Source organism: Stegostoma tigrinum, chromosome 10 (assembly GCF_030684315.1).
Source record: "Stegostoma tigrinum isolate sSteTig4 chromosome 10, sSteTig4.hap1, whole genome shotgun sequence".
Lineage (NCBI taxonomy): Eukaryota > Metazoa > Chordata > Chondrichthyes > Orectolobiformes > Stegostomatidae > Stegostoma > Stegostoma tigrinum.
Genome location: NC_081363.1, coordinates 30,498,519 through 30,512,321, shown reverse-complemented (window position 1 = coordinate 30,512,321; position 13,803 = coordinate 30,498,519). Strand labels below are relative to the sequence as shown.

At 41.8% G+C, this 13,803-nt stretch overlaps 1 protein-coding gene across 1 annotated transcript in view; it reads right to left on the bottom strand.

Annotated features, from left to right (window-relative positions):
- LOC125455538 (uncharacterized) overlaps positions 1-11,069 on the bottom strand; it is a 114,729-nt gene extending 103,660 nt beyond the window's left edge. Inside the window, exons 1-2 of the mRNA XM_048537648.1 lie at positions 10,944-11,069; positions 3,852-3,911 (exon numbers count right to left, since the gene is read on the bottom strand). Of these exons, the coding sequence (XP_048393605.1) occupies positions 3,852-3,911; positions 10,944-11,069 (186 nt within the window). The remainder of the gene's footprint in view (positions 1-3,851; positions 3,912-10,943) is intronic.
- Between the last annotated feature and the right edge of the window lie 2,734 nt (positions 11,070-13,803).

Genomic DNA, 13,803 nt, shown 5'->3' with positions numbered 1-13,803 from the left:
GCTGACCTGTCATACCAATCTGAAGCCCATCTAACCTACGCTATTCCATGTACGTCCATATGCTTATCCAATGACGACTTAAATGTACCTAAAGTTGACAAATCTACTACCATACAGAAGTGATGAATGGAGCAAAGTGATGGCAATAGAGCATTCTCATTGTTAATAATGGAGTAGATATGGTCATTTAATTATTAAGTAATCACAGGAAATAATTTAGTATCATGTGATGCAGCAGCCGTGTTAGACAGTCTGTAATAGTTACCATGTAGCAGCAGTAAGAAAAAGCAGTCCCCAAAGATCTGTGTTGAATCTACCTTCAGATTTGACTATGCTTGTCCAGAAAGAGATAATATAAGATTCACCACTACGTTATAAATACATTGAAAGGACATTGGTGGGACATTTTGTTGGGTGAGAGAGGTAGTGGAAGAGAAAGGCATCCAATTTGAACAAAAATCAGCATCTATTGCAGGAATAGCAAAGGGTGAGCCATAATCCTATGGAATGATAGTGCATGCTCAAAGCTCGAACAGCCTAGTGCTATTCCTATTTTTTACCGTCATATGGTCAAAGGAGAAAAATATTATCGAGTTCCAAATTGCACATGTTACCATAAATGAAAAATCTCTGCTAAAAGCATTTTGGGAAATGTAAGACTTGGGGAGGGGTTTGGTTTGTAGAGGATGTGGTGTAAAAAATAAACTTTCCACAACAAAACCACAAGTCATTATCCACTGAATATCCACTGACCCACATCAGTATCGTATATGGAAGCTGTTAGTGTATTGGTGATGTCACCGAACCAGTGATCCATAACTCCAGATTAATGATAATAAAGTGTGAAGCCGGATGAACACAGTAGGCCAAGCAGCATCTCAGCAGCACAAAAGCTGACTTTTCGGGCCTAGACCCTTCATCAGACAGGGTGATGGGGAGAGGGTTCTGAAATAAATAGGGAGGGAGAGGGAGGCAGACCGAAGATGGAAAGAAAAGAAGATAGGTGGAGACAAGAGTATAGGTGGGGAGGTTGGGAGGGGATAAGTCAGTCCAGGGAAGACGGACACGTCAAGGAGGTGGGATGAGGTTAGTAGGTAGGAAATGGAGGTGCGGCTGGAGGTGGGTGGAAGGATGGGTAAGAGGAAGAACAGGTTAGGGCGGCAGAGACAGGCTGGGCTGGTTTTGGGATGCAGTGGGGGAAGGGGACGAACTGGGCTGGTTTTGGGATGCAGTGGGGGGAGGGGAGATTTTGAAGCTTGTGAAGTTCACATTGATGCCATTGGGGTGCAGGGTTCCCAAGCGGAATATGAGTTGCTGTTCCTGCAACCTTCGGGTGGCATCATTGTGGCACTGCAGGAGGCCCATGATGGACATGTTGTCTAAAGAATGGGAGGGGGAGTTGAAATGGTTCGCGACTGGGAGGTGCAGTTGTTTATTGCGAACCGAGCAGAGGTGTTCTGCAAAGTGGTCCCCAAGCCTCTGCTTGGTTTCCCCGATGGAGAGGATGCCACACCGGGTACAATGGATACAGTATTACACATTGGCAGATGTGCAGGTGAACCTCTGCTTAATGCGGAAAGTCATCTTGGGGCCTGGGATGGGGGTGAGGGAGGAGGTGTGCGGGCAAGTGTAGCATTTCCTGCGGTTGCAGGGGAAGGTGCCGGGTGTGGTGAGGTTGGAGGGGAGTGTGGAGCGAACAAAGGAGTCACGGAGAGACTGGTCTCTCCAGAAGGCAGACAAGGGTGGGGTTGGAAAAATGGCTTGGGTTGTGGGGTCAGATTGTAGATGGCGGAAGTGTCGGAGGATGATGCGTTGTATCCGGAGGTTGATGGGGTGGTGTGTGAGAATGAGTGGGATCCTCTTGGGGCGGTTGTGGCGGGGGCACAGTGTGAGGGATGTGTTGCGGGACATGCGGTCAAGGGCATTCTCGACCACTGCGGGGGGAAAGTTGCGGTGCTTGAAGAACTTGGACATCTGGGCTGTGTGGGAGTGAAATGCCTCATCCTGGGTGCAGATGCAGCGGAGGCGGAGGAATTGGGAACAGGGGATGGAATTTTTGCAGGAGGGTGGGTGGGAGGAGGTGTATTCTAGGTAGCTGTGGGAGTTGGTGGGCTTGCAATGGACATCAGTTTCTAGCTGGTTACCTGAGATGGAGACTGAGAGGTCCAGGAAGGTGAGAGATGTGTTGGAGATGGCCCAGGTGAACTTGAGGTTGGGGTGGAAAGTGTTGGTGAAGTGGATGAACTGTTCGAGCTCCTCTTGGGAGCAAGAGGCGGCGCCAATACAGTCATACAGTAGGTTACATGGAACAGTCCCTCTTCCGCACCTACACAGGCCCCAAACCCCACCTCTTCCTCTGTTACATTGAATATCTTCTTTTCTCTCCATCTCTGGTCCACCTCACCCTCTCTCCCTATTTATTCCAGAACCCTCTCCCCATCCCCCTCTCTGATAAAGGGTTGAGGCCCGAAATGTCAGCTTTTGTGCTCCTGAGATGCTGCTTGGCCTGCTGTGTTCATCCAGCTTCACACTTTATTATCTTGGATTCTCCAGCATCTGCAGTTCCCATTATCTCTACTCCAGATTAATGTCCTGGGGACACGGGGTTGAATCACATCACAGCAGATGGTGACATTTAAAGTCAACTTTTTACAAAGTTGGTCTAATGGCAACCATGTAGTCACTGTTGATTGTCATTAAAAAACCCATCTAATTCACTAATGTCCTACATGTGGGTCCATTGTAGTTTACTCCGAATTGCTCGCTGGGTGATTAGGCAGAGACAACAAATGCTGGCCCAGCCACTAATGCCCCATCCCATGAAAAATGTGTAAGAAAATGGGGGGAAAGGCATGGAATTTCTATTCATGTTTAATAGGTGAATGTAATTGGGCAGCATGGTGGTTCAGTGGTTAGCACTGCAGCCTCACAGCGCCAGGGACCCAGGTTTGATTCCCACATCGGGCGACTGTCTGTGTGGAGTTTGCACATTCTCCCCGTGTGTGCGTGGGTTTCCTCCGGGTGCTCTGGTTTCCTCCCACAGTCCAAAGATTTGCAGGTTAGGTGGATTGGTCATGCTAAATTGCCCGTAGTGTTCAGGGGTGTGTGGGTTATAGGGGGATGGGTCTGGGTGGGATGCTCCAATGGTCGGTGTGGACTTGTTGGGCCAAAGGGCCTGTTTCCACACTGTAGGGAATCTAATCTAATCTAATTGTAAAAGTTTAAGCAGAATTAAAAGTTCAGTTCAATAACTATATCATATCTAATTAGATCAAGAAAAACTACAAGTATGTTTAGTCTCTGGGCAGGACACAATGAGAGAAACATAGACACAAAAGCAGAAATAAGCCATTCGGCTCTTTGAAACTACCTCACCATTCAATATGGTCAAGGCTAATCTATCTCGATGCCATTCTCCAATTTTCTCCCATTCCCCTTGAAGCGTTTAAAATTAAGAAAATATTACGATAACTTGACCTTCCCAGGCTTGGCAGTTAACTGATAAGAGAGAGGTTAGTCAATAAAACTGATCAGAGAATCATTTACGGACTGAACAAAATGTTGTTTTGTTCAAAGTTGACAAGTAATAAACACAGGTCCACAATTCACTGTGCGCTTTCTGGAATGTTCTTAGTGTGTTATCCAAGCAGTACTTTATAAATGGTTATCGTCGATAGTTCCTCCGGGCAGAACGGTTTTGCATTTTACACCTTGATAGCACCCTTTTCTTACCACTTTTAATCCTCATCTTTTAAAATCTGCTTTTCCTTCTTGGGGGTTTTCTTCTCCGAATAAGATTTCCGCTAATCATACACATTAGAATGCACTCTCAAGGGGCTAAATAACCCTACCTGCACCTCTGGGGATTTCATGAATAATTCCTTTGAACTGAGCAGTTGCTTCCTACGAATCTGGTTAAAAAGCACAAACATATTTCTTACATCGTGGCGCTACAAAATACACACATTTTCTCTCTCCCTACAGAGATGCAAAGATAATTTATTACCATTGCTATCAACCAACTCACTTTCAACCTTCCTTGTGAAAGATGGAAGCTTCTCGAGGGTTGCGCAGGGGCGGGCAAATAGAATACGTTATCTCGCGCTATTCGAAGCCGTTAAACCTCGGCACGTGCATAGCCTCGCGGGCTGAATTCAAATCGCCGCGTGCCCAGCATGTGGCTTTGCCTGTCTTCACCTCTTGGACAGGTCACACTTCTTCAAGGTAAGGTAACACCGGAAGTGGGAATTTGTGAGAATATTCAATATGATGACAACGTTTAAAACATGGCAGTCTGCAAATTTCTCTTTTTGAGCCGAACTAGAGTACAAAATATTCACTAATTTATACAAAAATGCCTTAATTTCTTGCTTTATTAGAGACATAGCATCCTTTTAAAAAAATTACTACTTCCCATTAAAATGCATGATCAAGGAATTGCATGACATTGTGGATATTGCTAATACTAAACACAATAATTTGATTCAAGGCTGTGTCAACATTTGTCCACAAGGTGATGATAAAATACATCTGTGGCATACCTGTCAAAGTGTTTGGGATTGTCAGCAGGGACATCTTCAATATTAGAAAAGAGAATAGACAAAACCATTAAAATTACTGTTTAAAAGGAGGGAATCGCAATTTTAAGGAAGAGATGACAAGAATATTTTTTCTCTCCCTAACAGACAGATGAAGGCTTTGAAAATGTTGAAGGAATAGGTAGATAGATTCTTGATAAGCAGATGAAAGATCATTTCAGGTAGTTAGAAATATGGAGCAATCAGATCAGCTATGGTCTATTGTATGACTTGAGGAGCCAAAGAAATTTCTTATGTTCCCTTTGTTAAATTTGTGTGTGATACTGCAAGAGTTAAAACAATATAAATGGACAGAAATAATGGGAACTGCAGATGCTGGAGAATCCAAGATAACAAAGTGTGAAGCTGGATGAACACAGCAGGCCAAGCAGCATCTCAGGAGCACAAAAGCTGACATTTCGGGCCTCTCTGAAGAAAGCTCTAGGCCCAAAACGTCAGCTTTTGTGCTCCTGAGATGCTGCTTCGCCTGCTGTGTTCATCCAGCTTCCCACCTTGTTATAAATGGACAGAAAGATGAGGAAGAAAACAAAAAAAATTAAGTCAGAGTGTAATGGAATAATCCCCACCTGCCTTGATGAGTGCAGCTTCAGCAACACTCAAAAAGCTTGACACGATCAAGGATAAAATGGCCTGCTTCATTAGCACCACATCCACAAACAACCATTCCCTTCACTACTGACACTCAAGTGCAGCGTTGTGTACTATCTACTATATGCACTGCAGAAATTCACAAAGATCCTTAGACAGCTCATTCCAAATCCATGACCGTTTACATTTAGAAGGACAAGGGCAACAGATACATGGGAACACTAACACCTGCAAGTTCCCTTCCAAGCCACTCAACATCCTGACTTGGAAATATATCCAAGTTCTTTCACTGCCATTGGGTCAAATTTCTCGAATTCCCACCTTGAGGGTAATGTGTGTCTAACTACAGCACATGGATTCTAGTGGTATAAGAAGGTAGTTCACCACCACTTCTCAAGGCCAACTAGGAATCAGCAATAAATGTTGGCCAGCCAGCCAGTGATGCCGTCACCCCACAAATGAATTAAAAGAAATTCTATAGCGCAAAAAATGAAAATAAAATCTTAAATCATGCAGCTTCCTTCAGTCTTGGGTGATGCCAGGAGCCTTTTGAACATGGAAACATAAACATGAAAACATAGAAACATTGAACGGACATTAACAATAATCCAAGTTAATTGATAGAAAGGATGACCTAACGTGATTTGGCGCATTCATCACAAAACCTACATGTTGGACTAAAAATTGAATCATATGGTGCCTTATTTTGGCAGCTGGTGGGAAAATTGTGAAGGGGTAAATTACACATGAAGGTTTCAATATGATATATTTGGTTTGTAATCTAGTCTTCTCCAGAGGACCCACGATAAATATGATTATCACAGTGTTTTGAAATCTTCACGACCACCATATTGCCTCTTGGGCAGAATTGGGAAACATCCACCGAATCATGTGCTGATTGCATCCTGATGATGCTCGAGGACCAATTTCATGTGTTACTTTTGTGTGTAAGCTTGGATGTTGATTCTGCTGGTTTAAGGCTTAAAGCCATTGGCACCTCTTCAAGTCAACAATTTTTTTTCTCTTCATTTGCCATGCAAGCTCTATGTATCCAATGATGCATACTTCAAAAGATTCCTTCAGGTAGATAGATGTCACTAGTCATACTTGAGATGAAAGAGTGAATGACAGAGTATGCTCTGAGGTACTAATAGGACTGTTATGCAGAAAGGTCAGCATTTATATTTCCTCCACTTTTTCCAGTACATCTAGATGAGGAAAAAGAGAATGTTAAAATTAACGTCTATTTGCTGGGCAAGCATGTTACTTTCAAAATTGCTGCCATCTTTATCTTTTAAACCGTTGCAAGTCTCTAAATTATGCACAAATGTAAATGTGAGCCACATAAAGGAAAATCTTGCTTCACCATTTTTCCACTTGAAATTTTTCCCAACCAGAGACTCTCAAAAAAAGTGGTCTAATAGTAATTTCAGAAGAGCACTCACTACAGCAATAATGTAATTTTGTTCAATGCCCTTTAGAAGTAATCGTTAGGGTCTTTCTGGGTGAATGGTGAATTTGTGCTGGCCAAGATATGGGAGCTTTGTTCTGTCATTTTCCAACTTATGTAGACAAAACTAAATTAATTTCAAGTTTCTTAAACAGACAGGGAAGTGATCATCTTGACTACTTTGGGTAATAATTTAGAGAAACAGTTGTGCGTTTGTTATAGAATCCACCCAAACTTTCATCCCATTGATTTAAATGGAATGATAATCAGGCAGGGTTTGCAATGAGTACACAACACATCCGTGTAATCAGTGAATAGTCTAGATTGAAAAAATGCCCTAAGCACCTTAGGTAAAATTTGGACTGTCACATCCAACTGTGGTCGCCCAAATTTGGCAATGAGTACTTATATCCTACAGCAGCGAGAGAGAAATGTAACTAAAAAGAATCCCTGTCTTTGGACCAATGCTATCAGATAGAATCTGGGAACTGGGGGTTATTTTCATTTTAAAAGGTTGGTTTAACATAGATTTGATTCATGTTTTGAAAATAATGAAAGGAATAGAGTAATATAGTCATACAGCAATGGAAACAGACCCTTTGGTCCAACTCATCCATGCCAACCAAGTATCCTAAATTGAACTAGTCCCATTTGCCTGCATTTGGCCCTTTTCCCTCTGAACTTTTCTATTCATGTACCTGTCCAAATGTCTTTGGTTAGATTGTTTGGAATGGAGAAGTAAAAAGATCTGAGGGCATGGAAGCAGAAAGTTTGGTTACACACAAACGTACAAGGAGCAGAAGGAGGCCTTTTGTCTCCTCAGGCTGCTCTGCCATTTACTAAGATTGTTGCTTTAATGATCATAATGTCAAACCCAGATTCCTAACCACCTGAATACCTTTCAACCCTAGATTACTGAGAATCTATTCATCTTTGCCTTAAAAATATGCAAAGACTACCTTTTCAGCAAGACAGTTCCAAGGACTTATATAAACCTGTGAGAATTTTGTTTACATCATCTCTGTTTTAAATAGTAACCCCTAGTTCTACATTCTCCCAAAAGGGAAATCATCCTGTGTGTACCTACCCTGTCAGGACTCTTCAAGAACTTAACGTATTTCAATCAAGTTGCCTCTTATACTTCTAAATTCCAAAAGATTCAAGACCAGCCTGTGCAGCCTTTCTTCATAAGACAGCCTGCCCAGTTTCAGGCATTTGTCTAGTAAACCTATGAACTGCTTTCAACACATTTACATTCTTCCTTAAATAAAATGACTAAGACTGTACATAGAACGCCACTAGAATGTATAACAGAATCATAAACTCCCTAACTTTGTTTTCAATTTCCCTCACAATAAATAGTTAAATTCTATTAGTATCCTTTATTAGTTGTTGTGCTTGCACACAAGACTTTTACAATTCACAACGAGCACAGATTGATCCCTCTGCATCTCAGAACTCTCCATTTAGATAATATATTTTTATTCTGACTGCAACAATGGTCTTTACTTTTTCTACATTATGCTAATTTGCCAGATCTTGCTCACTTAATTTTTCAATATCATATTTACCTTTCATAACGTACTTTCGTACTATCTGTATAAGCAACAACTTTAGCAAGAATGCTTTCTATTCCTTTACCTATGTCACTTATTATAAATTGTAAGGAGTTGGGGTCCCAACACTGATTCCTGTGGTGTAACATTCATAATAACATTACATCCTGCTAACCTGAAAATTATCAATTGATGATTCGCACTCCACTTCATGTTAATGTGCTTTATGCAGTATCCTCTACAAAGGTGTAAGGGTTGCAATCCATCTGTATATAAATGGCATTTATCTTAGGGTTTGGGTTTTGAACTTATGGCATGTGGATTTTGGTCTGTGTGTATGAAGGGGTTTAATTGCTAATTGTTAGCCTTTTTGGAGCCATAAATTGAAAGTATTTTGTCTCAAAGTGGATCTTGCCTAATGGCAAACCCGGAATGATAATGTGAGCTTGCTTACAAAGTGAAATTTTTATAGTCAGAGAAAGCAAACATTGACAGACATTAAGAAGATTACACAGTGTGGAGCTGGAGGAACACAACAGGCCAGGCAGCATCGGAGGAGCATTCTTCAGAAGAAGGGTCCTGACCCAAAACGTCAGCTTTCCTGCTCCTCTAATGCTGCTTGGCCTTCTGTGTTCCTCAAGCTCCACACTATGTTATCTGTGACTCCAGTATCAGTAGTTCTTACTATCTCTTTGATAGGCATTAGTTCACTGTTGGTTTTGGCGACTTATAAATTGATTTTTGCCATGGAAAATCCCATAAATTGGATAAAAGCTTTCGATTCACTATGCAGAAGACGTGGTTCTGATATAAGAATGGTTTCTCCATGAGAAAGGAGTTAGTTCAGAACAGTTTGTAAATAGGTTACTTCAGTGTAAGGTTTTAAGACCACAAGACATAGGAGTGGAAGTAAGGCTATTCGGCCCATCGAGTCCACTCCACCGTTTAATCATGGCTGATGGGCATTTCAACTCCACTGTTTTAGTTTGAAAATTCCAGAACTGAAGTATTTAGTTAGAACCCTAAAGCTAATAAAGTTTAAAGTGACATGTATGAATAATAAGGAAAAGGCTATCAAGCTCAAAAGACTGAGAATTTAAAAAAGCAAGCAAACCAAGTCTATAACTGTGATAGAGAAGGGAACTCTCTCTGGTGTTGGAGTACTGCTAAATGATGGTACAAAAACAAAATCACGAGAAAAGCTCAGCAGGTCTGGCAGAATCTGTGAAGGAAAAAGCAGAGTTAACGTTTCGGGTCTGATGACCCTTCCTCAGAGCTGTGTTGAGATAGATGGGATTTTACTTTGCCTTGAGTTTTGAAATCTTACAGATTGTTTTATATGTGAAAAAAAACTTAGTTGTTCTACTCTGTCATCTTTTTCAGCGAAGTTCTGTTTTATTGTTGAAACATCAACAGTGTTGCTGGCTTATATTTCAGCAAAAGATACCATGCTAATTTTCTTTTTAAAATTTATCCAGTGAAGGAATGATAGTAAATTTCCAAGTTTGAATGGTTTGAAAATAAATTTGCAAGTGATGGCATTTATATACATATGCTGCCCAGGTCCTTGAACTGGTAGTGAGATTGAGTTTGGAAAGTGCTATCTAAGCAGCTTTGGTGGATTTCTGCATTGCATTTTAGAATCATATAGTCATAAACATCTACAGCATGAAAACAGGCTGTTTGGCCCAACTTGCCTCTGCTGTCCAGTTTTCACTATTTAAGCTAGTCCCATTTGCCTACATTTGGTCCATATCTCTCCAATGCGATCCCAACCATGTACCTGTCTAAATGTTTCCTAAATAACGAAATTGTGCTTGCTTCTATCCGTACTTCTGGCAACCGAATCCAGATATTCACCACCCTCCGTGTGAAAAAAATTTCCCCTCTGAACTCTTTCGTTTCTCTCCCCTCTCACTTTAAACCTATGATCTCTAGTTTTAGGCTCCCCTAACATGCTTCTCATGATTTTATATACCTCCATAAGGTCATCCTCTCAATCTCCTATGCTCCAGGGAAAAGAGTCCCAAACTATCCAACCACTGCTTATAACTCAAGCCTTCTAGCCCAGGTAGCATCCTAGTAAATCTCTTTCTAGATTAATAATATCCTTTCTATAGTAGAGCGACCAGAACTGCACGCAGTATTCTAAATGTGGCCGGACCAATGTCACGTACAGCTGCAACAAGACATCTCATCTCCTATATTCAGTGCTCTAGCCAATGAAAGCTGGTATGCCAAAAGCCTTCTTCACTGCCCTGTCTACCTGTGAGTCCATTTTCAAGGAGCTATGAACCTGCACTTCTAGATCACTTTCTTCTATAACACCCCCTAGGGCCCTACCATTGATTTTGTAAGTCCTACCCTGGTGTGCCCCACCAAAGTGCAACACCTTGCGTTTATCTAAATTAAAGTTCATATGCTGTTTCTCAGCAACTGACCCATTTGATCAAGATCTTGCTGCATTCCCAGATAATCTTCTTCACTGTACACTATACCATCAATCTCAGTATCATCCACAAACTTACTAAGCATACCTCCTCAATTCTCTTCCAGACCATTTATATAAATGTTGAATAACAATGGACCCAGCAGCGAACCCTCTGCCACACCACTGGTCACAGGCCTTCCAATCTGAAAAACAGCCCTCTACCATCTGTCTTCTACCATCAAGGCAATTTTGTACCAGTTGACTAGCTCTGTGTGGATCCTGCGAGATTTAACCTTACTCAACCATCTACCATGCAATACCTTGTCAAAGGCCTTGCTATAGTCCACATAAACAACAGCTACCACAATGCCCTCATCTACTTTCCTGTAGACTTCAAAAAACTCAATCAAATTCATGGGACAATATTTCCCCAAACACAAAGCCATGCTCACAATCCCATTTGAGTCCTGGTCTCTCCAAATGCCTGTATATCCTGTCTCTCAAAACTCCCTGAAAACTTACTCACCACAGACATTAGACTTACCAGTCTATAATTCCCAGGCATTTTCCTCAGCCTGTCTTAAATAATGGCACAACATTAGTGACCTTCCAATCTTTGGACACTTTGCCTGTGGCTATCGATGATACAAATATCTCTGCTCGGGGCCCTGCAATTTTCTTCCTGGCCTCTCACAAAGTCCTAGGATATACTGAAATGTTGGACATTCTTCAAGACATCATTATTTATTTCCCTAAGTTCCCTAGCATCCATTCCTTTCTTGATAGTAACTACTGATGAGAAATATTCATTTAGGATCTCACCCACCTCTTGTGGCTGCACATGTAAATGACCTTACTGATCTTTAAGAGGCCCTATTGTCTGCCTAATGACTCTTTTATCCTTCATATAATGGTGATATCTCTTTGGATTTCCCTTTACCTTATCTGCCACTGACATCTCATGTCCCCTTTTAGCCTTACTGATTTCTCTCTTGAATGTACGCTGACACTCTTTATACTCCTCAAGGAATTCCCTTGATTCCAGCTGCCTTTACATGTCATATGCCTCTTCCATTTTCAAAATGAGGGCCTCAATAACTCTGGTCATCCAGGGTCTCCTACTCTTGCTAGCGTTACCCTTCAATCTAACAGGAACATGCTTGCCATGAACCCTCATTAATTCACTTTTGAAAGCCTCCCACTTACCAATGTCCCATTCCTGCAAACAGCCTCCCCCAGTCAACTTTTGGAAGTTCCTGTCTAAGACTTTCAAAATTGGCCTTGCCCCAATTTAGAACTTTAACTTGTGGACCAGGTCTATCCTTTTCCACAATAATTTTAAAACCACTGATAGTTCTCCTATAACACAATAGCTGTGTTCTTGTGTAACCTCATGCTATAGAAAATCGCGCTATACAAAATCACCATAGAAAATCATGTTATAGGGAAATTGCAATAGAAAATCACTATATCTATACAGCAGAAAGTTTGCATTGTCCAAACAGTGTCCACTATTCATCAATCGCATTACGGACAATTTTCATTAATGAAACACGTGTTAAAGCAGAACTGCCTGTAATAGAATCATGGTCACTAGTCCCAAAGTACTCTCCTACTGACACTTTCATCATTTTTCCTGCCTTATTTCCCAAGATGGATCAAATTTTGCCCCTCCTGTAGAAGGGCAATCTGCATACTTCATTAGAAATTCCTCCCAAGCACACTTAATAGATTTCTTTTCATCCAAGCCGTGAACACTATGGCAGTTCCAATCGATGTTAGGAAAGTTAAAATTCCCTACTATTACAACCCTATTATTCTTGCAGCTGTCTGCGATGTCCTTACATTTTTGCTTCTCAAACTCCCACTGACTAATGGGGGAGCCTATTGTATAATGCTATCAAAGTAATCTCCGCCTTTTTATTTCGCAATTCTACCCATACAGACTTAGTGGACAAACCCTCAAGAATGTCTTAACTCAGTGAACAAACCCTCAATATTGTCTTCTGTCAATACTGGCGTGATGTTCTCCCTAAGCAAAAATGCAACTCCCCTTCCTCTTTTGCCTCCACTTCCATCCTTGCTAAAGCATCCATACCCCGGAACATTGAGCTGCCAGTCCTGGCCCTCCTTTGGCCATGTTTCTGTAATAGTTATCATTTCCCTGTAACAAGTACCCATCCATGCCTCGAGTTCATTTACCTTACCTGTCAGACCTCTTATATTGAAATAAATGCAGTTTAACTCAGACCTCCCTTGCTTTCTGCCATGCTGTTTCTTGCCCTGTCTAGTACTGGGATTACCAACAATGCCTTTACTATTTACTTTGTTCTCATTAACTTTAATACAGTCCTCACCTTTCTGTTTTGTCTCCCTACTGCGTTGGATCCCAGCCCCCACCAGACTAGTTTAAACTTTCCGAAGTGGCTCTACCAATTTTCTCTGCCAGGATGTTGGTCCCCCGCCAGTTCAGGTGCAACCTGTACCTCTTGTATAGGTCACCAGAAGAGATTCCAAAGACCCAAGAATCTGAATCCCTGCCCCTTGCACCAGCTTTAAGCCATGCATTCATCTGCCAAATTCTCCTATTCCTAATCCCACTAACATGTGGCACCAGATGTAGTCCAGAAATTATTACCCTTGAGGACCTGCATTTTAACCTTCTGCCTAACTCTCTATAATCACTTTTCCAACTTACGTTGTTGGTACCAGTTATGTACAACAATCACTGGCTGCTCATCCTCCCTTTAAGAATTTCATGCAACCGCTCAAAGATGACCTTGGCACCAGGAAGGCAACACACCATCCTGAAGTCTCAAGTGCAGCCACAGAAATGCCTGCCTGTGCCCCTGACTAGTGAGTCCCCTACTACTGAGGCAGCATGGTGGTTTAGTGGTTATCATTGCTGCCCTGCAGCGCCAAGGACCTGGGTTCACTTCCACCTTTGGGTGATTGTCTGTGTAGAGTTTGTGCATTCTCCCTGTGTCTGCATGGGTTTCCTCTGGGTGCTCCAAATTCCTCTCACAGTCCAAAAGTGTACTTTTGCCATGATAAATTACCCATGATGCCCATAGGGAATGCAGGGGGATGGGCCTGGGTGGGATGTTTTTTGAAGGGGCAGTGTGAGCTTGTTGGGTCAATTGGCTTGTTTCTGCACTGTAGGGATTCTATGATTCTAAT